Here is a 21008-nt window from a genome sequence, read left to right on the forward strand (position 1 = left end):
TGATCATTTTAAAAGAGGGTTATTAACATACTTGGTCGATTACAAAATAAAATCAAACTTCCTTTAAACGTCTCGTCTTACATGAAGAAAAGGACGGTGGCACCTGGGTGGGTGAAGGAGGCAGGGTCCTCAGTGCTGTGAGCGGGCGGGTCCCCGGGCAACGCCCATGGAAAGCCCTCAAACTGTGCCGTCTCCGTGACTCCCAATTCAGCTCTACACTAAGGGGTTTATCCCAGGGGGAGAACCGGCCACGTGGACAAGGGTGGAGGCCTGGGGCGCCGGTGCCCAGGGTGTCTGTGCGAGGGGACAGGCGAGAGACTCATGGCCCATCCAAGCGGGGACACGCAGTCTTAAACTGATGCTTTTGGGAATTCATTGGCATAAAATGGTCATAAAATATAGAGAGAAACGTTCAGGTTGCAAAACAGTAATACAATAATGTGGTTCCAGCTGGGTTTTAAAATATGTCTGTGCATGTGTTTATAAGGGATTTATAGATAGATGGATAGAAATGTAGATGTATGTACGACGTATATAAAGAATATATCACATATATTATATACAATGTATTCTATATAGGGTGAGTGTGTGTGTGTGTGTGTGTGCACGCGCAAGCTCACATGTATATACTGTATGAAAGGTACATGCCAACATGTAAAATTATTCTGGTTCTTCTTAGCTATTATGGTTGCCCGGGGCAACCTCCATAAAGATATCCAGTTATAGGAGCATTTTTCATTTACTTGTCCAATCTCTAAATTTTCTACAGTGATTAAGTACTAATTGCACAATTCTTTTAAACCAAAGGTATCTAAGATCAAGTCCCACGGACCCCCCGCCACGTGCCTGCCTTCCCCCGTCCTGGCCAGTCCCGGACCCCACCCCCACAGCCCTGGGGCCCCAGGACTCACCGTGGACAACCAGCTCCACATCCCGGTGCTGAGAGCCAGCTGTGTTAGTGACCACACAGCTGTACTTGCCCGCATCCTCCTGCAGCGCCCGGTCCAGGTGGAGGCTGCCGTCGGCCCTGACAGAATGCCGGCCGCCCGCTGGGAGCTGGCAAGGGCGAGGAAGGACTGGCTTAGGCCACAGGCCCCACTCAGAGCCAGCTAAGAGAGCCCTCAGAACCCACACTGACCGCCAGGCCAGCAGGGCGCAGGCTGGACTGAGAGAAGGTGGGGGAGCTGGCAGGGGGTGGGGGGTGATGCCCTGACCGCCCAGCCCCCATCCCTTCTCTAAGACTCAGCCACCGCACAGACCCTCAGGGATCAGTGGGCCTGACCCTTAGCATCTCCCACCCCCCGCCCTCCCCTGGCCACCTGCAGGGGTTTTCAACCTCTTGACACTTGGGGACTGGTGGAAATAGAGGAATTATTTCAGGGGCCATTAGGGCAGAAGTCACCCTGAGCCTAAGTGAATTCAACTAAGATCATTGGGTCTATCATCTTCATACAACATCAGGGTGGTTAACTCTTCTGCAGATCAACTCTAAATTTCTGGCGGACTGGTCTGTGGAACGGTGGTTGAAAAACAACTGGGCGACTGGACAGGGAAGACACTTGACCCAAGCCGGGCGGATGGGGACCTCTCCTGGAAGTGCGGAGCCTGAGCAACAACAGAGCTTGCCCGTGCCACCCCCCCACCCCCAGAAGAGGCCGTGTGTCATCGTGGTGGGCCTGGGGGTGACGTGCCCTGCAGGGTAGCCTGGTTTGCTGCTCCTGAGGCCTGGAGTGGTTACTCCCCTCTCTGAGTAAATAAATAATTTGAGGCCAGAGGCTCTCCTGACTAGGGCCTGGAGCTCCAAGGCCCTTCCACACGGGGGCCTCAGAGAGGGAGAACCCGCCGCAGGCAGAGGAGAGTTACGCAGAGCAGAGCAGAGGTGGGGCCCAGCAGGTGTGGTCCCCGTGAGAGAAGCAGGGAGAGCAGCTCCTGGTGGCCGCCCAGGTCCCATCAGCACCAGGCTCACAGGGACCCCCAATCCTAAACAGGCCTGGGGCACCCTCCATAAAGATGTCCAGTCAGTCCATCCTGGGTGAGGATGTCAAAACCTCTGCCCCAGGCCTGCCCCTCCCTTGGCCTCCCTGTCCCTGTCTCACGAATCCGGCTGCCCATTCAGCTCCTGGGCATCTCAGCACCGGGCTCTTTCGGACTGAGGGAGGGGGGGCTTTCTGCTCTTTGCACTGGGCAGCTGAGCCGGCAGGGGACCCCAGTTATCCCCACTGAGATAAAACAGGCTTTCCTCCTGGCCACTCTCTGTCCCAGCACCAACGAGGCCCACAGCCACTCCTTCCCACGTGCCCACCAGACTCAGGAAGGCTCCTCACCACCCAGCTCACACCCCCTGGCAGGGTCCTCCTCGGGTCACATCTAATTACACAGGCTGATCAGGAGTCACTGTCATGATCAGCCTCTGCCAAGCCTGCACCCTCCTTGGGAAGCACCCAGTCTGCACCACACCGGGGCCGGGGGACCACAGCACCGGGGCCGGGGGACCACAGCACCGGGGCCGGGGGACCACAGCGCCGGGGCTAGGGGACCACAGTGCACCAGGGCCGGGGGACCACAGCACCGGGGCCGGGGGACCACAGCACCGGGGCCACGGACCACAGTGCACCAGGGCCAGGGGACCACAGCGCCAGGGCCAGGGGACCACAGCACCGGGGCCGGGGGACCACAGTGTACCGGGGCCACGGGACCACAGCGCCAGGGCCAGGGGACCACAGTGCCAGGGCCAGGGGACCACAGCACCAGGGCCAGGGGACCACAGCGCCAGGGCCAGGGGACCACAGTGCACCAGGGCCGGGGGACCACAGTGCCAGGGCCAGGGGACCACAGCACCAGGGCCAGGGGACCACAGCGCCAGGGCCAGGGGACCACAGTGCACCAGGGCCAGGGGACCACAGCGCCAGGGCCAGGGGACCACAGTGCACCAGGGCCAGGGGACCACAGCGCCAGGGCCAGGGGACCACAGCACCGGGGCCGGGGGACCACAGTGCACTGGGGCCACGGGACCACAGCGCCAGGGCCAGGGGACCACAGCACCGGGGCCGGGGGACCACAGTGTACCGGGGCCACGGGACCACAGCGCCAGGACCAGGGGACCACAGTGCACTGGGGCCACGGGACCACAGCGCCAGGGCCAGGGGACCACAGCGCCAGGGCCAGGGGACCACAGCGCCAGGACCAGGGGACCACAGTGCACTGGGGCCACGGGACCACAGCGCCAGGGCCAGGGGACCACAGCACCGGGGCCGGGGGACCACAGCACCGGGGCCAGGGGACCACAGCGCCAGGGCCAGGGGACCACAGCACCGGGGCCAGGGGACCACAGCGCCAGGGCCAGGGGACCACAGCACCGGGGCCGGGGGACCACAGCGCCAGGGCCAGGGGACCACAGCGCCAGGGCCAGGGGACCACAGCACCGGGGCCACGGGACCACAGCGCCAGGGCCAGGGGACCACAGCGCCAGGGCCAGGGGACCACAGTGCACCGGGGCCACGGGACCACAGTGCCAGGGCCAGGGGACCACAGCGCCAGGGCCAGGGGACCACAGTGCACCGGGGCCACGGGACCACAGTGCCAGGGCCAGGGGACCACAGCGCCAGGGCCAGGGGACCACAGTGCCAGGGCCAGGGGACCACAGCGCCAGGGCCAGGGGACCACAGTGCACCAGGGCCGGGGGACCACAGCACCAGGGCCAGGGGACCACAGCGCCAGGGCCAGGACGGGGGAACCGAAAGACAGCCCCACAATCGCTGCCTCTAGTGTCCAGTGTCTCTGGTACTCTGAAGTAAAACAGAGCTCAGGACGCCTCTGCGTAGCCTCAAGGGCACAGGACCCCCAGCGTGTCTGAAGACAGCGCAGAATTGAGGGGAAGGGAGGCAAAGGAGTGAACAGGATTGGGGAGAAGAAGGAAACAGAGGAAACCAAATCTGTATGAAGGGACGAGGCAGCCACCATGTGCCCAGCACTGTGCTCGGCAGTCAGGCAGATATCAAACGACACAGGTCACGTCTCTGCCCTAGAGCCAGATGGCGAGTGGGGGGTGACCAATGCACGGCGTCTGTGCCCCCAGTGCATCCCTGACCCCCAGGCCTCAGCACTAACGGAGGTCAGGTCCTCCCGCCCAGCCCCAAGGGGCCGGCAGCCACATTGAGCCTTGGCAGGACTTGACAGGGTAACAATGCTCTCAGCACATTCTCAGAGAACGTTCTGGAAAGAGGCAGGAGAGAGAAAGAGAGAGAGAGAGAGAGGAAGGAAGGAAGAGGACATTCCAAAGCAGAGGAACAGTGAAGTGGAGGCCCAGGTATGAATGTGACAGCTCCCTCTGTCCCCCAGCACCACGACCTGCCGCCCCAGGACTCACTGGCTGACCGGTCCTGAGCCAGCGCCTCTCTGGGAAGGGCCTCCCGGCCAGAATGACACAGGGTAAAGACACGGGCTGCCTCTCCAGCACCCGGACAGTGGAGGCGCTGCTGGCGATCTGGGGGGGCACTGTGGGGACAGGACATGGTGGTGGGTGGTCACACTAGATTCCTGTGGGCAGTCTTGTGGGGCAGAGGCTCCACTCTCCCCTCCCCAGTGATCCTGCCCAGGAAGCAGAAGTCAGGGACACATCTGTCCCAAAGGATGGGGGGCCTCCCTGGGGTGTCCCCTCCTCCCAGATCCACCAGCGAACCGTGTCCAGTCACCACGAGCCGGGCCTCCGCCTGGACCTTCCCAAAAACATTTTGAGCTTCACAGACATATGAGGCCTGGTCTTCAGGGACCACACCTGAGGGCAAGAAAGAGGCAGGCCTGAGTACTGGGGGGGCCCGTCGAGGCTCCAGCCCCCACAGGCTCTGCTGCCCAGGACAGAGGGAGCTCTCGGCACAGCCTGGCCCGGCAGAGGGCGAGTGGGAGGCCTGAGATGGCAGAGAGGGGGCATACAGCCGGGCCATGGAAGAGTGAGAAGGCCTCAGCTTGCTCATCTGTAGAATGGGGACGACTCGTCCATACCTATACCTGTAGAATGATTGATTGGGAGGGTCAATCAGATGCCATAAATACTGTGCCCAGCATCCAGCCTGGCACACAGCAGGGCTGCATTAGCAGGAGTAGTGAGGATGGTGGCGCTGGCGCTGCCGATGGCCAGCCCTGTGCTATGTATGCGTCAGCGCCTGTGTGCTGCCCCCACAGCAGCCCCCGGGTGGCCTGCTATTAATCCCGAGTGGCAGCATCGTCATTATCATCATTACAACTGGTTCAGAGCAGTGAAATGACTGGACCGGAACCACCCAGCTAAACAGGACCCTGCATCACTCAGGGTCAGTGGTGGGGCTCAGGGTCCTGCTCCCGGCCACCCAGACTGGGGACTCACGATGTCAGAAGCCACCCCGTCTCCCCCGCCGACCCTCCCGCGGCTCCAGCCTCTTACTTTCAAAGAACAGCACTCCTGAGTCGGGCTGCCCAGTCCGGCTGCCCCAGCCCGGCTGCAGCGGCCGGCCGTCTCCACGGCGCCAGGTGACCGTGGCGGGCGGGCGGCCCGTGGCCCGACACGCCAGGACGGCGCTCCTGCCCAGCTCCACGGTGACTTCCCGGGGCAGCTCCGTCATCTGGGGCGCACCTGGAGGGAGGGGACTGGTCGCGGCGGCTGGACCCACTGGCCCCCCCAGGGGACTGTTCCCGGTCATTGGGGGGTTCTCCCTCTTCCAGCCGGGCCCTCGTGAACCTGGGGGGCTGGCTCATCTCCAGGGCTCCGAGGCCTGAGCTCGGCGGCACCCACCCCTGGAGAGCTCCCAGGGGCGTGAAGCCGCCAACACGCCTGACAGGTCTGTGTGGGGTGGTAGGGGGCAGCGCGCCTGCTCCTGGCAGTGCCGCCTCCCGGGAAGCCAACCTCAGAGAGGTTGCAAGTCACAGCCTGGCCACAGGAGCCTGTGAGAGCCCAGCGCCCTCCTCCTGGGCCACAGGGAGCAGCTGTCCTGGCCTTGAGCAAACACTTCCCCGGCCCCTTCTGTGTATCCCACCCCGAAGGGCCAACTTCATGGGGAGCTCATACGCCATCTTTAATCTCTACATCTTTCTGTTTGCCGGACATTTTATAATGAGCATATAAAACACTATTAAAAATCAGAACTTTTTTTTTTTTTTTAAGCAAGAAAGAGAGACAGGAAGGAAAATAAATGAGAAGCGACAACTGATAGTTGAGGCACTTCAGTTGTTCATTAACTGCTTTCTCATATGTGCCTTGACCAGGAGGCGGGGGGCTCCAGCTGAGCCAGGGACCCCTTGCTCAAGCCAGCGACCTTGGGTTCAAGCCAGTGACCTCTGGGCTTCAAGCCAGCAACCATGCGGTCATGTTGATGATCTCACATTCAAGCCGACAGCCCCGTGCTCGAGCTGGATGAGCCCGTGCTCAAGCCTGGGACCGCAGGGTTTCAAACCTGGGACATCAGCATCCCAGGCCGATGTTCTATCCACAGCACTACCAACAGACAGGCAATCAGAACAGGCTTTGTATAAATAACAGTACCTCACACTCTCTGGCCCACACTGGGACACTTGAGAGTGAAAAGGGCCATATTAACAATTACGCCAGGACAACATTTCCGAACAAGGCTTCCCTAGTCGCCTGAGTTATACAAAATTTAAACACACACACGAGTATTTTCCCTAATTTTTGCTCCACACATCCCCCAACCCCAAGCCCCCTCCCAAGCTAAACACTGTTAACAGATTATAGTGTTTCTTCCAAACTTGTTTCCCTAAGCATTGCCTTATTTTTATAATCATGGAGGCAAGAAAAGCTATTTCTCGAAACAGACTGTCATGGTCCTCTCGGCCTCTCAGCAGGCCAGAAGCAGGTCCTGATCTGGACAGGGCCAGGCCCCCTCCCCAGCGACCTCTGGACACTGTCCTCAGATCCCCGTCCCCAGGCCCAGGGCGGTCCTCTGGCTTTTTGTAAATGCTTCACATCCAGCAACCATGGAAAAACCCCCACCTCTTCCTTCTTTCTATCTCTTTCCAGAAATCGCCCCTTGTCCATCCAAATCATGACATCAAATTTCCCTCCTGGCCTCGGGGAGTAGGGAGGCTCCAGAGAGGTATAAACACAACTTGGAAAAGGACAACGAGGAGGAAGGCAGCCCTGGACCCATCCTCAGACACCACCCACGTGCCTCTTGCTCCTTCTCATCAGGGGCTGGCAGCCGGGACTCAGAACCCCAGAAAGCCCCGCTCTGGGCTCGCCTCTGACCGAGTGTCACTGGTCCTGCAGGGCCCTGAGCCAGGTTCCGCCATGCCCTCCCTGCCCTGGACAGAGCTGAGGCTCCACCCCAGGGACAGGGGTCCCCAAAGCCTGCCTTCTCCACTCTACCCAGCCTGTCTACAGCGCCCAGCTCACATCTCCCTCCTCCAGGCAGGCCTCCTGTCTACTATCTCTCGCTCCCTCCTCAGGTGCCAAGCAGTTTGGTTTTGTCTCCCAAATCTGGGCTCTTGCAAGGCACATTCTCTTCCTCATTCTCCTTAAGTAACAAGCATGGTGACCATGCTTTCAGGACGTGATTTCATTAATGGTCTCAGCCAACTCATGAAGTGGTCTTAGCACAATCCCCATTGAACAGATGAGGAAACCGAGGGTCAGAGAGACTAAAGAAGCTGCCCAAGGGCTCCCCTGGAAGTCAGGGGCTGAGCTGGGGTCAGAGCCCAGGCCTGGCTGCTGCGAAGGCCCAGCCTCTCACCCACCCACTCCCTGCGTCCACCACATGGTCGGGGCCCACCTGGCCGCCACCCACGCAGAGCTGCGCCCAGCTCTTGCATTCTCTCTCTGGGTGGGTCCCAAGCAGCCAAATCCCAGACTCAGACCCCGCCCAGAACACTGTGACTCACCCTCCTGTGTAGCCACCCCCACCCCTCACCTGGAGCCCCCAAATAAGGCAGGACCCTAGAAACCTGGGAAGCCAGAGCCGAAGGTCCTCTGGTCCCCTCGATGGCCAGAGGAAGGAGGCGAGGTGCCCCTGAGTCCTGCAGCACATGGTGGGTCAGGGGCCAGGCTTCTGCCCAGTGTTCTTCCCAGGGGGGCTTCAGACACAAGGCTCAGCCACCCCGGCCTTCAGCCTCCGAGCCCCGTCCTCAGACGACCCTCCGCAGTCACCAGGGAGGGACAGGGAGCTGGCTCCCCCGCCACCTGCCCTTTCACATCGGCCTCGGGCAGGTTGCTGAGGCAGGAGCTGTGACTGCCCAGAGAGAGTGGACGTGGTGGCAGCCGCCACAGCTCCCAGGACAGGCCCAGGTGTCATCAGGAGAGGTGGCTCTGTGTGCGGAAGCTGGTGTACCCAGGAAAAGAGAATGGCCCCATTGAAGAATGCTGGTCACCAGCCTGGGACAGTTCTTGAAAGGGCACTGAACTTGGGGAGGGGGCGCCTTCCTCGGAGCCTGGTCACCAGCCATGGCACAAATCAGTGCCCCTCACTCTGTCTCAATGGGCCCTGGTCAGCCTGGCCCAGCCTCCTGCAAGTGTATTGAGTGCTTTTTATCCACGCAAGTCCTGAACAATACACGTCACGTTAAACCTCTCAGGGACCCTATGTACAAAACTTGATTACTAGCATCCCCATTTCACAGATGAGGAAAGTGAGGCTCAGAGAGGTAAATAATGTAACCATATAAGCAGCAGGACCTGGACACAGATCCGGGACTCCACTGCCAAATGCCAGGTCCAGGACTGATGCAAACCCCCTCGTGGGCTGTGGGTGGAGCCTGGGGTGGAGCCTCTCGCGAACTGTGACAAACATGGTCACTTGTTGTCATACAGGTGGAGGCTGCCCGGCTTCAGATGCCCCCAAATGCCATGGGAAGACAGTTTCCAGTTCAACAGCAGGAGGTGGGCACAGCGCCCACCCGTTCTTGGCCGGGGAAGGCTGGACCACAGCTGCCATCCAGATGGGCAGGAAGTTTAATTTCTCACCACTGCTGCCAGGCCAGCTCGCCCGACACACAGGTGCTAGGCTACTGTCCAGCCCTCCCCTGACCCAAAAAGCCAGAGGCCACAGTGGCCCAGTGGCCCCAGAAGCCTGCCTTGAGGATGCCAGCCACCTACTCCCTCTGACGTGGGCAGGACCAGGCAGCAAGTCAGCTTGGGCCCCAAAGAAATCAGGCTCTGCTGAGAAGTCAGACACGGAGCACAGGCACAGGACGACTGCCCGTGGGAATGCCAACGCGGCCTCCTGGAGCACCGTCTGCTCACCCAGAACCCACTGGCTAACAGCTGAGACAGTGGCACTGATCAGAGCCCACCGTGCTCTAGGCCAGGGGTCCCCAAACTTTTTACACAGGGGGCCAGTTCACTGTCCCTCAGACCGTTGGAGGGCCGGACTATAAAAAAAACTATGAACAAATCCCTATGCACACTGCACATATCTTATTTTAAAGTAATAAAACAAAATGAGAACAAATACAATATTTAAAATAAAGAACAAGTAAATTTAAATCAACAAACTGACCAGTATTTCAGTGGGAACTATGGGCCTGCTTTTGGCTAATGGGATAGTCAATGTGCTCCTCTCACTGATCACCAATGAAAGAGGTGCCCCTTCCGGAAGTGCAGTGGGGGCCGGATAAATGGCCTCAGGGGGCCGCATGCGGCCCACGGGCCGTAGTTTGGGGACCCCTGCTCTAGGCCTTTCTTGTCTCTCACTCACACAACATCTCGCAGGCATCTTGCTGATCAGGAGTCCGAGGCTCAGAGTGGGGAAAGCAAAGTCCAAGCTCACTCTGCCGGTGGTCATTAGGATTGAGACCAGGGGCTAAAGGCTGGGACCCTGGGTTCAGATCTCAGCTGGGCCACCAGCTGTCTGTGTGTCCTTGGGCAAGTTGCTTAACCTCTCTGTGCCTCGTTTCCCCCCATCTATAGAGGGGATAGTGATCGCATTCACGCCAAAGTGTTGTGAGGATCATTTGTTAGCACGTGAACCCTGCTGACAGTGAGCCCCGGTACACGGCAGATTCATGGAAGTGGTAGCTTATGTTTTTGTTATTATCTGCTGTGAGCCCACGTCTTTCCACATCCACCTGCCCCGCCCAAGAGCCCAGCCATGCGGAGAAAGTCTGAGGACACAGCTTTCCTCCTTAAAACCTCTCACCGCCCCCACAGGATGCCAGGCCGGGAGCGACCTACAGCAGGTGGCAGCGCCTCAGCCGCCCCTCTCTGTGTCTCACTCTCTGCCTAGCTTCTCTCGTCACGTGCCGTCCCCTTTGCCTGGAACATTATTCCATAGCTCATGACCTGACTGACTGCACTGGGTTCCGCTTGGATATCACCTCCTCCAAGAAGCCTTCCCAAACCCCCAGGGTTGGGTTAGTCCCCTACCCAGGGTACCCATAGACCCCAAAGATGCCACTTCCTAAGAGTATACAAAGTATTCTCATTAACCCCCGCCAGTGACATAAAGGCAGATGTTATTGTGTCCCCGACTCAGGGCCTGGAGCACAGGGCCTGGTCACCTAGTGACCATGTGTTGGAGGAATGAATGATGGAGCAAGTGAATGAAAGCTAAGGGTACCCTAAACCTGGGAGGGTCCCAAACCTGAGATGGCACCGTCACTCCCAGGGCTGGACCCTCCAACCTGGGTCGGCTCCACCCGGGTCTCCATCTCCCTGGGCAGCCCCTTGCCAACCGACCCAGCCCTGGCCCGGCCTGACCCACCCGGCCCAGACACACCCAGTCTCGACTCCTGCATGTCCCCAGCTCTCCCAGCACCTGTCTCTCCCACTGCGGCTGCAGAGAACCCTCAGAGCCCCATCCGTCCTGGCTCGGCGTGCCAAGGAGCTGTGCCTACAACTTCCGGGCAGTGCCCAGTGCCTGGATCCAGGCCTGGGACTCCGGCAGCAAAGCCAAGGCCGTGCGCCAGCCACAGAAGAATCCACGCTCCCCCGCTGTGAAAAGCGGACCACAGTTCCTCGTTTATTAAGCAGCCACGACGGGCCAGACCCCGTGCTCAGCATCACGTGCCTGATGTCACGGAGCCCTCACAGCTCTGCCCAGGAGAGAACGCCGGCCGGTCAGCCGGGGCAGACTGAGCCCAACGGCACGACTCAAGCACGTTGACGGTCAGTGACGGAGACGAGGCTGGAGCTCGGGTCTCGGGACGGCAATGCCCTCACGTGCCTCTGCGGTGGGCAGCCTCCAGGGGGGCCCCCACTGACCCCTGCCTCATGGCGGGCACATGCCGTGAGGGCCTCCCACCCTGTGTTCCCAGGCTGGTCTGTGTGACCAACAGAACATTACGGGCAGAAGTGGTAGCAGGTCAGTTGCAAGAGTGCAGCTGGTTAGAAGGACTCAGAGCCACTCCGTCTCGCCTCTCTCTTTCCCTCTCTCTTGATCCCCTCCCTGCTCCTGGGAAGCCATGTCACAAGAAGCCTTCTGCAGAAACCCACGTGCTAAGGAGCTAAGGCCCCCCGCCAGCAGCCACAGAGTGAGCTCAGGGTGGATCCCCCCAACCCAGCCGCGCCTTCCTGCGGTGCAGCCCCGGCCAGCGTCCGAACCACAGTGCTGGGAGGCTGGCAGCCAGAACCATCCGGCTGAGTCGCTCCCAGAACCCTGACCCTCCGGAACTGAGGGATTATAAGCATTTTTGTTTGTTTTAAGCCACAAAGTTTGGGGAGTAATCTGTGGCAGAGCAAGAAGTAATACATACACCATCTCCCTGACCTCCCTTGCCCCCTCATGCTTGGGGCCCACATGACGCAAACTCCCCACGGACCAGCTGCCTGGTGGAGGAAGGGGCGGGCAGGTGGGGGCAGGTGCACACTCACGTCCAACCTCCAGCCGGACTTCCGCAGAGGCGTCGCCCAACTCGTTGACAGCTTGGCAGGTGTAGACGCCAGCGTCCCTCTCCCGCGCCGCCGGGATCCGGAGCGTCCCCGAGCTGGAGGCCTCGGGGGCCACAATCATTTCAAGACCGCCTGGGGCAGAGATGGAAAAGCATCAGGTAAAGGTCCATGGTCGCCGTGGGGGGCTGGGGGCTCAGGGCCGCCTCCTGCAACTCAGAAGGCTGGGGCCCACGGCAGCAGGGAAAGTTCCCCCCAGAAGTCAGGGGGCAGAGGCTAACGGGGACAGTGTCAGCTCTGCCAGATGAAAAGAGGTCTGAAGATGGATGGTAAATGTATCGACTGCCCCTGAGCAGGGCACCTAAAAATGGTGAAGGAGGTTGCCAGTTCGAAACCCTGGGCTTGCCTGGTCAAGGCACATATCGGAGTTGATGCTTCCAGCTCCTCCCACCTGTCTCTCTCTCTCCTCTCTCTCTCTCTCTCTCTCTCTCTCTCTCTGTCTCTCTCTCCTCTCTAAAATGAATTAAAAAAAATGGTGAAGGTGATAAATTTGATACGCGTTTTACCACAATTAAAAATAAATAAATAAAGTTAAGTCCACACAGGTGGGTCCAGTTCCCTGAGCCCCTCTGATGACTAAGAGCAAGGCCCGGGTTGTCCTCCTCCACATGACAAGCTCATCACCCCAGCAGGCCTCGCCTGGGCCTCCCTCGCTGACGGGTCCCCACCGCACTTCACATTCGCAGACTCGTGGACTCATTTAACCCTCACGGTCATCTCGGATTGTCCCCATTTTCCAGATAAGGAAGCCAGCTCGGCGATGCCAGGTTGCCTGCCCAAGGTCACCCAGGGGAGTCGGAATGCAAACCTGCTCCCAACTCCCGAGCCGCTGTGTGCACTCCGGGTGGGGACAGGGGCTGCTGAAACGGGCCATTTCTCCCCGATATCCCATCAGGAGTAACCCCCCCCCCCCCCCGCCAATGACCGTTCTGGAAAGCTGATCCAGGGCCCCAGTGGGACAGTCTGGAGGCCCCTCTCCCCACCCCACCCCCGTACCTCGGTACCAGATGACCCGGGGCAGCGGCTCCCCGGACGCCTCACAGGCCAGCACGGCCTCCTGGCCGACAGCGGCGAGCACCACGCCACTCACGGCAGAGACCGACGGTGGGTCTGTGGGGGGAGCAGGTGGGAAATGTGGGACCACCCCACAAACTCCCGAGAATGAGAATGTGGCTTCCCACAGCTGGGGAGGGGGCGGGGGCGGGGAGAGGGGGAGAGGTGGAACTGAGCCCTCTGCCTGCTCCCCGTCCCCCAGTTGGGGACAGTCACCCCAGAAAGACTTAGACGCAGCTCAGGTTTTTTACAAGCTTCCCACCCAGGATCTCAAACTAAATAAAGCCAGTCACCCCTGGCCCAAACGCCCGCCCTGTTGTTCCTCACCGAACCTGCCTTGAAAGCCAAAACCCTACAAGGTCCTAAAATGCCCTGTGTGGGATGCCATCCCCCCTCCCCTATACACCAGCCCCCCTGGCAGCCCCTAAGCCCCCAGCACTCATTCTGGCCTCAGAGCCATTACCCCGCCGGTCCCTCTGTGTGCAGTAGCGTCCCATTCCTGGGTCTCACGGAGGCCTCAGCTACTCCCATGGGTGGCAGCCATGACCCTCTCCTCCCCACCTGCGTGCCCACCCATCACCCCACCCTGCTCTACCCACTCTTACCACCCGAAAGTGCCGTACTGGTCTGCATGTGTGCCTACCCACTAGATGGGGACATGAGTTTATGGCTGTGCCCCCCCCCCCCCGCCTGGCACATAGCAGATGTTCAGTAAGTATCTGTGGAGGGAAGTTTCTCTCCTGAGATGCCCGCAGCCCGAGTACCTGTGTAGTAGAGGGTGACCATCTCCTCGTCTGTGCCGACCTCATTAGCAGCCTGGCAGCTGTAATTCCCGGCATCCTCTGGGGCCACTCCCTGAATGATCAGGGTTCCCTGGCCATCCACGCGGATTCTGGGGTCATGCCATAAAACATGTTCAACAGCAAGAGGCTGATTAGTCGGGTCCAGCGAGGGTGGCTTCAGTCATCATCCATAAAATATTCATTACCACCACCAGGGACCACCATTCTACGTGGCTTCCTTCGTGCTGAGCTGTGTGCCCGGCACTATAGACATTGTCACTCACGAGCCTCTCAGAGGTAAGGTGGTGGCTTGCCCAAGGCCACGCAGCCTGACTGGGCAGAGGCAGGACCAAAGCACAGGTCTGCTGGATTCTGTAGCTACGGCTCCTGACCCCGGGGCCCGCCCCGAGGCATCATCATGTTTCCACACTAATCATGTTCCTGAGTCTCAAATGATCCCAGAAGGAAGGCAGGGCAGATGCTACTCCCCATTTCGGGCTAAGAAGGTTGAGGCTGGATGGACCCGCTGGGAGGCCTTGTCTACCTGTTCCCAGTCCCAGAGCCCCAGGCCCTGGGCCCCTCACCTGCTGTCCTCTTGCAGGGTGTGACCGTCACGGCTCCAGGAGATGTGGGGTGCAGGGTACCCAGAGGCTGAGCAGCTGACCCTCACCTCCACGCCCTGGGAGAAGCGCTGGGACCTGGTGTGGATGCTGACCTGCGGGGCCTCTGTCATTCAAAGAGTGGACGTGCAGGAAAGAGGCCGTCAGCGCAGCCAGGCTGTGCCAGGCCCCAGCCCTGGGACCCTCGCCCTGCCCCGCCCACAGCCACAGAGGGCAGAGGCACAGGACTCTCCAGGAGAGGCTCCCTTGGGGCGTGGGGTTGACGGCAGCCACCCAGGACATCCCCTAGGGTACATGAGGACCAGTTCCCCCCGCATCCCCCCAGCGGGAGCCTCGAGCTCCCTGGAGTTCCCTTCTGGGCTGAGCACCTTGGAGAGGCTTAGGGAGATGTTGGGCAGATGCCAGGGCTGGATGGTCCTCGCCTCTAGTGACCTTGAGTGGATCTCAAGGCCTGCACAAGGACTGACCCCAAACTTGGGCTCTGTCCTGGCCCTCACAAGCTCAAAGCACAACAGACTGGTCAAATAAGCTCAAACAGACCTCACCGACTCCCCATCTAAAAATGGCGAACACGCCCCTCCCATCACAGCAGTCTAGATATGGTCTCAGAATCCTTGTCCACACACCCCAGGCATCCAATCAAGGGTTACAAGCACCGGAGAGAACACTTGTTTCAACCCCCTGACTTTTACACTTGGGGAAACAGCACCCCAGGGAAGAGGGTCTGTCTAAACCCTGGTAGACCTGAAGCCACATCTAAGTCCTAAAACTCCACAACGGGTACTCTTCCAACTGTCTCCTCCATCCCTGTCTAATCAGTGCTGCCCAGCCCCTGCCAAGCACATCTGATCTCTGGGTTTTCAGACATTTCCAGTATTCCCTCCCTGTCCTACATATTGTGGGCAGCATAGACAATGGAGGTGCTCAATAGCATGGGAAAAGGTCAGGACACAATAAAATTGGCTTGGCCTACAGCAGTAGAAATCTAGGTTAGATAAGAGGAGGAACTTCCCAAGAGTGAGAACCACGAGACACAGGGCTAGAAGGCTCAGGCTCCTCTTTCTCTGAAGTGCAGAGGACACTGCAAGGGCTGACACTGCCTGCACGGAGGTGCTGTCTGGGCAGAGGAATGGATCGATGGGCTTTGGGGGTGAACACTAGGTCATGTGTGGGACTGGGAGGACAGCCATGGCAGGCAGAGCCTCACCTCGCACCAGGAGCCAGACGGACGCTCTTGTGACCCCATTGGCATTGCTGGCTATGCACTGGTACCGCCCGCGGTCACTGGGAATGATGGCGCTGACCTCCAGGGACAGGTTGGCCAGCTGCCTGACCCTGCCTGTCGAAGCCGACAGGACTCGCCAGTCCCGCACCCACGTCAGGTTGTAGGGGGCCTCTCCCAGGACCTGGCAGGACAGAACGGCGGTCTCCCCCGGGGACACGGTCACGTTGGGCACAGGAAGCAGCTGTGGCGGAGGGTCTGCAGGAACATGAGCAGGGGAGGTTCTGAGGGGCTGATGTGGGGAGGGCGCCAACCTGCAGGCCGCCTGTCATGCCCCAACGCCGGAACCCAGCGCTGTACCCCTCAGGAGAGGCTAAGCTGCATCTGCCCACCAGCCGGGATGGTGCCGCCCAGGGAGGGCGCATTTCCCTGTCGCCATCAGACACCCACGGAGGGCAGCATGGCGTGTGTGTGCTCTGCACCCCACAGCCACCTGCAGTGTTTAACAAAAGCTACTCCACTCTTCACACCCTTTGAGCCAATATTTGTACCCTTGGGAATAAAGCACGGGTTTTTAACTAACCCTCAAGAGGGAAAGAATACTGAGTGCTAAGCTCTTCTCTGTGCACACAGCAGGGCTATGATAACATCCTCACGTGGAACGGAGACCTCCGGCCCAAGAGAGGGAAAAGCAGAGAAAACCTCTACCTCGACAAGAAAAAGCCGTGAGAAGTGATGGGGTTAGAGACTGTCTCCCCAGGGACACGGGCCTGAGAACCTGCAGGGGAAAGGCTGGACCCACACAGGCTCCGGGGCCAGTGGCTGTGAGGTCCAGGCAAGAGCGTGTGACCTCTGGCAGCCACAGAAACGAAGTGGACACTGACACGCTGGGGCAAACAGGGAAAAGTGACGATGGACGGAATTCAACAGCCCTAAGGCATTAATTACTGTTTGATTTATTAGGCGTGATCATGACCATTTGATTTATTAGGCGTGATCATGAATATTAGGTGAGAAAATCTACTTTTTTCCAAAAGAGATAAATACTGAAATGTATTGTATCTCTTTAAGTCTATTTACGCCAATGTGTTCCACCCATGCACCTCAATATGCCAGCTTGCACACGGGTGCCTGTGTGCTGTGGGGGGGGGGGGACCTGTAGAAGCTGATTGTAGTGCATCAGACAATGACAGGGACTTGGAGTCACAAGCCCTGAATTTGGGATGAAAAGAGTTTAGCCAGAAGGAGAAGAAGCTGATAAAGCACATGATGAGTGATAGTTAAGTCTAAGCAACGGGAACAAGCTTTCTTCACCGCTCTCCTCCTCTGTGCTCATCATTTACAAAGAGGAAAGTTTGGTTAATTCATGCCGTCAGCATATCGGCTAATGTGCTGTGTTGTCAGAGGCGATCAACACTCAGTCTGTTATAAGCGTGTACACCAGTCTCCCAGTTTTGTTGAAACGCACACAGAGATAAAGTCTGAAAGGAAGGAAGTAAATGAACATGCACTTAGAGAACGGAGAGGGCCTGGCTTTCCACAGGGTCGGGCTCCTCCTCATCTCTCCCAGACAGCTGAGGTCCATAGTTTAAAAATATAAAGCCAATTTCAGGACCCTGGCCCGTTGGCTCAGCGGTAGAGCATCAGCCCAGCGTGTGGAAGTCCCAGGTTCAATTCCCAGCCAGGGCACACAGGAGAAGCGCCCATCTGCTTCTCCACCCCTTCCCCTCTCCTTCCTCTCTGTCTCTCTCTTCCCCTCCCACAGCCAAGGCTCCATTGGAGCAAAGTTGGCCCGGCACTGAGGATGGCTCCATGGCCTCCGCCTCAGGCACTAGAATGAATGGCTCCAGTTGCAACAGAGCAACACCACAGATGGGCAGAGCATCGCCCCCTGGTGGGCATGCCAGGTGGATCACAGTCAGCGTATGCAGGAGTCTGTCTGCCTCCCCCCCTCCCCCCAATCCCACTTCAGGGGGGAAAATATATATGTATGTATGTATGTATATCCAAAAAGCCAATTTCATTTCAAGATGGTCTGTGGCATTCTCAACCTTCCTGAGCCGGAGGGTGCCATCCCAGTGGGGGACACGGAGGCATAAGGTATCAGGAACTGCGAGACGGACGGTGGCCTCTGGAAACGCCTGGGGGCTGGCCACATCCCAAAGGCCAAACCATGAGGTCAGGGGTATGAGTAAGGCTGGGCAGGGAGAGCAGGGCCTGAGGTGGGGGTCTCAGCCTCTCTCCAAAGGAGACCTGCGTGAGGTCACCCTGGGTGAGACAGCCCACAGGCAGAGCCATCTGGCAGGTGGCAGCACGGGCAGCCGGACCCTGGGTGATGGACAGTCCCCAGCAGCTGGTTGGCATGCTCCCCCACAGATGGAAACACCCCGGGAGGAAGTCCTAGAGGGAAGAGTCAGGAAGGGGGTGGGGCGGCAACCCGCGGAGGGACAGACCTGTGATGACAATCTGGGCCTGTGCTCGGCCGGTCCCAGCCCTGCTGACCGCCGTGCACTCGTACGTGCCTTCCTCGGCCTTGGAGGCCCGCGGGACCTCCCAGCTGCTGTTTCCTGACTCCCTGTGAACACACCACAGCTGGGGACACACGATCACCCTGACCCAGTCAGGGTCCCCCAGCCTCGCTCAGCCCTCGGAGGGACCCCGCTCCCCTGCCCCTGCCCATGTGGGAGGTCCCAAAACCTCTTGGAGGCTTGGCCAGAAGAAGTGGGCAGCCAAGGACATGCAAATTCCACATTATGCTGAGTGACTCTGAGCAAGTCCCTTCCCCTCTGGGCCCTGGACTTCCACTCATGAAGGGCAGTGCTCAGAGGGTCTTCCCTGCCCTGACCCCGGGGGAGCCAGGCCCTGCACGGGTTAAGTTTTGTGGGAGCTAAGGAAGGCCCAGCAGAGGTGGGAGTCTCGGGGTCCACCCTCGCCCCTCCCTGGCCACACTGGGAGGTGCCAGGCTGGGCTGCCCTGGAGGACAATATGACTGAGACCAAGGTCCCTCCCCTGCCACCACCCACTCCGCTCAGATCCCTGCAGGGCATCAGGACCCCAGGAGCCCTGTGGCTGAGGACAACGGGCCAGCGGCCACTCACTGCAAGTGCCTCTCCTCGCCCAGCCTGGCTCCATTCCGCTGCAGCTGTAGCCGGAAGGGGAGGGCGCTGTGCACTGAGCAGGACACCAGCAGGGGCTGGTGCAGGTAGCCGTGGATCCTGGGGGGCATGCTGACCAGGGGGGCACCTGCAGGCAAAGACTGGCACTCAGGAGTCCTCCCTGCCGCCCCACGGCCTGTCCTCACGACACCCAGCCGCACAGACCCACGGCGATGGGCCAGGAGCCCGAGGCCGGAACTCGACCCGGCTCCGCCATCCCGTGGTCACTGAGAGTGGGTCGCTTCACCTCTCCAAGACTCGGTCTCCGCCTCTGTGAAGTGGGGTGACTCGCAGCGCTGACCTCACTGCATTGTCACGAGGAGCTGCTGAGAGGTCGTGCGTGGAAAGCACGTGGCCTGTGCCCACGGCCTGGCGAGCTCTGTCAGGGAAAGCTCTCGCTGCTTTTACGGTTCGTGACAAGTCTTGGTTAGTCTGCGCCACTGTTTCCTCAGTGGCTCCAGACAGAGAAGTGGGAACTGAAATCTTGGTGAAAGACTGGGCTCTCTGGGGTGGGGGCAGGGCTGCGACTGCTCATCGGCCTGGAGGGCCAGCTCTACCAAAACATGTTGGAGGAGAGTCTTTTTTTTTCTTTATTTAAAAATAAGCATAGCTGGAGCATGGCTGTGAATACAAGTTTCACACGCATTTTTGAGACAAAATAAGAGGCTTCAATGAAATCTCACAGCTTGTGATGAGCCCTTTGGGGCCCCAGCAGACACCACTGCTCCCTCGCCTGACCCTGGGCTTGGGGGCGGCCCAGCCTGCCCTTGGCTATCGAAGTTACTCCAATGGGAACGGCTGCATACTACCCAGCTGGGTCAGTGGTGGTGCATCGACACCTTGCTGGGTGACCACAACCCTGGATTGCCCGCTCCCCATTCCCACCAGAGACACTGTGAGGGTTGGACAATGTGCCAGACCTCTTCTGAGCACAGGGCTGGGGGTGGGAGGGTGTGACATCATGCTCCAGGCTCCCTCCCAAGAAAGAGGGGTGTCGGACCATCCAGTCACGTCCTCAGCTGTGTGCAAAGCAGCCGCCGCTCACCCCCCTCCAACGCACGTGCACACACACGGGAAGCCTCTGCAAGGCCAGCCCGGCGAGCCCAGGCCCAGTCCCCCAACCCCGTGTCTCCAGACCCACAGCCTGCCCTCTGCTCTCAGCCAAACTCCCAGCCTCCCGCACCTGGAAGGTAGAGTGGGAAGCAAAAAGCCAAAGCAGACACCTCCCTGCCCCACAGACACTTTAATCTAGAGCTGAGATGGAGACCAGGAACCAGAGCTGAACTCCAAGCTCTCAGATCAGTCTCAGAGAACCGGGGAGGGAAACAGAGGCTGTTACCCTCCTGCTGAAATTCCTTCCTGCAGCTCCTCTCAGAGCTGTCAAGGCCCAGCGGGGGTGGGGTGGCCAGGGACCACTGTGGGGGAGCAGAGGCCAGGAGGCTGGAGAGAAGTGTCCTACAGTCCTCCACCTCGCCATGGGCACCTCAGTGCCCCCCTGCCCTCTACGGAAGTGGACGGAGGAGTCTGCCCCAAGCTGAGATCGCCAGCAAAGATGCTGGAATACCAGTGGCATCCACTTCTGTGAGCTCCTTTTTGGCCACCCCCATGGGAAGGCAGCGAGTGGGCAGGAGCAGGGGATGGAGCCCAATAAGGAGGCCAATGGCCGGTGAACTCCGATGGCCCTCAAGGACCAGAGGCAGAGCGGGAACGCCAGAGACCCCACCCAGCCCGGACGAGAGACCTCTGGGACACACGGAAAATCAGCGAAAAGCCAACGCATGTGGGAACCACTGCAACGCGACCAAAGATGGCACCACAAATTGACCTGTGCCTATGACACATAATAGTCATGGCAGCTGCCGCATATGGCTGGCCCTGGCCCACAATTCCCACTTCCTGGGGCAGACTGTGAGCACCACGAGAGTGTCTCACTATGTGCATTTGTTTATGGATCCTCTAAGCAACCCTTTCTTTATCTGTAAAAAAGGGAACACATCTCAGAAATGTTATAAACATTCAATGAGCTAAAGCCTGGCAAGTGCTTGGCTCAGGACTGTCCCATAGGAAGTGCTCAAAATGATGACTATGTTAGTATGACCGTGGTTATAATTATGATACTGATTATAATCATGAAAAAACATACTGAAACCCACTTCCCTGCCCACTGTTGTGTCTACAGTGCCCAGCACCATGACTGATGCAAAATGAATGTTGGATGGCCAGGTGGATGAATATAGATGGATAAATGGGTAGATGGGTGGGTGGGTGGAGGGGTGGGTGGGTGAGTGGGTGGGTGGGTGGGTAGATGGG

General features: G+C 59.2%; 1 protein-coding gene across 2 annotated transcripts in view; it reads right to left on the reverse strand.

Moving 5' to 3' along the window:
* The window catches only part of HMCN2 (hemicentin 2), a 142173-nt gene that overhangs the window by 90342 nt on the left and 30823 nt on the right, over nt 1–21008 (reverse strand). For both annotated transcript variants that reach the window (XM_066255946.1, XM_066255945.1), the window contains exons 9-19: nt 18642–18786; nt 17997–18118; nt 15529–15801; nt 14286–14427; nt 13684–13811; nt 12863–12976; nt 11792–11941; nt 5417–5605; nt 4679–4774; nt 4367–4494; nt 912–1056 (exon numbers count right to left, since the gene is read on the reverse strand). In XM_066255946.1, the coding sequence (XP_066112043.1) occupies nt 912–1056; nt 4367–4494; nt 4679–4774; nt 5417–5605; nt 11792–11941; nt 12863–12976; nt 13684–13811; nt 14286–14427; nt 15529–15801; nt 17997–18118; nt 18642–18786 (1632 nt within the window). The remainder of the gene's footprint in view (nt 1–911; nt 1057–4366; nt 4495–4678; nt 4775–5416; nt 5606–11791; nt 11942–12862; nt 12977–13683; nt 13812–14285; nt 14428–15528; nt 15802–17996; nt 18119–18641; nt 18787–21008) is intronic.

This window comes from Saccopteryx bilineata, chromosome 2 (assembly GCF_036850765.1).
Source record: "Saccopteryx bilineata isolate mSacBil1 chromosome 2, mSacBil1_pri_phased_curated, whole genome shotgun sequence".
In the NCBI taxonomy this organism is placed as follows: domain Eukaryota; kingdom Metazoa; phylum Chordata; class Mammalia; order Chiroptera; family Emballonuridae; genus Saccopteryx; species Saccopteryx bilineata.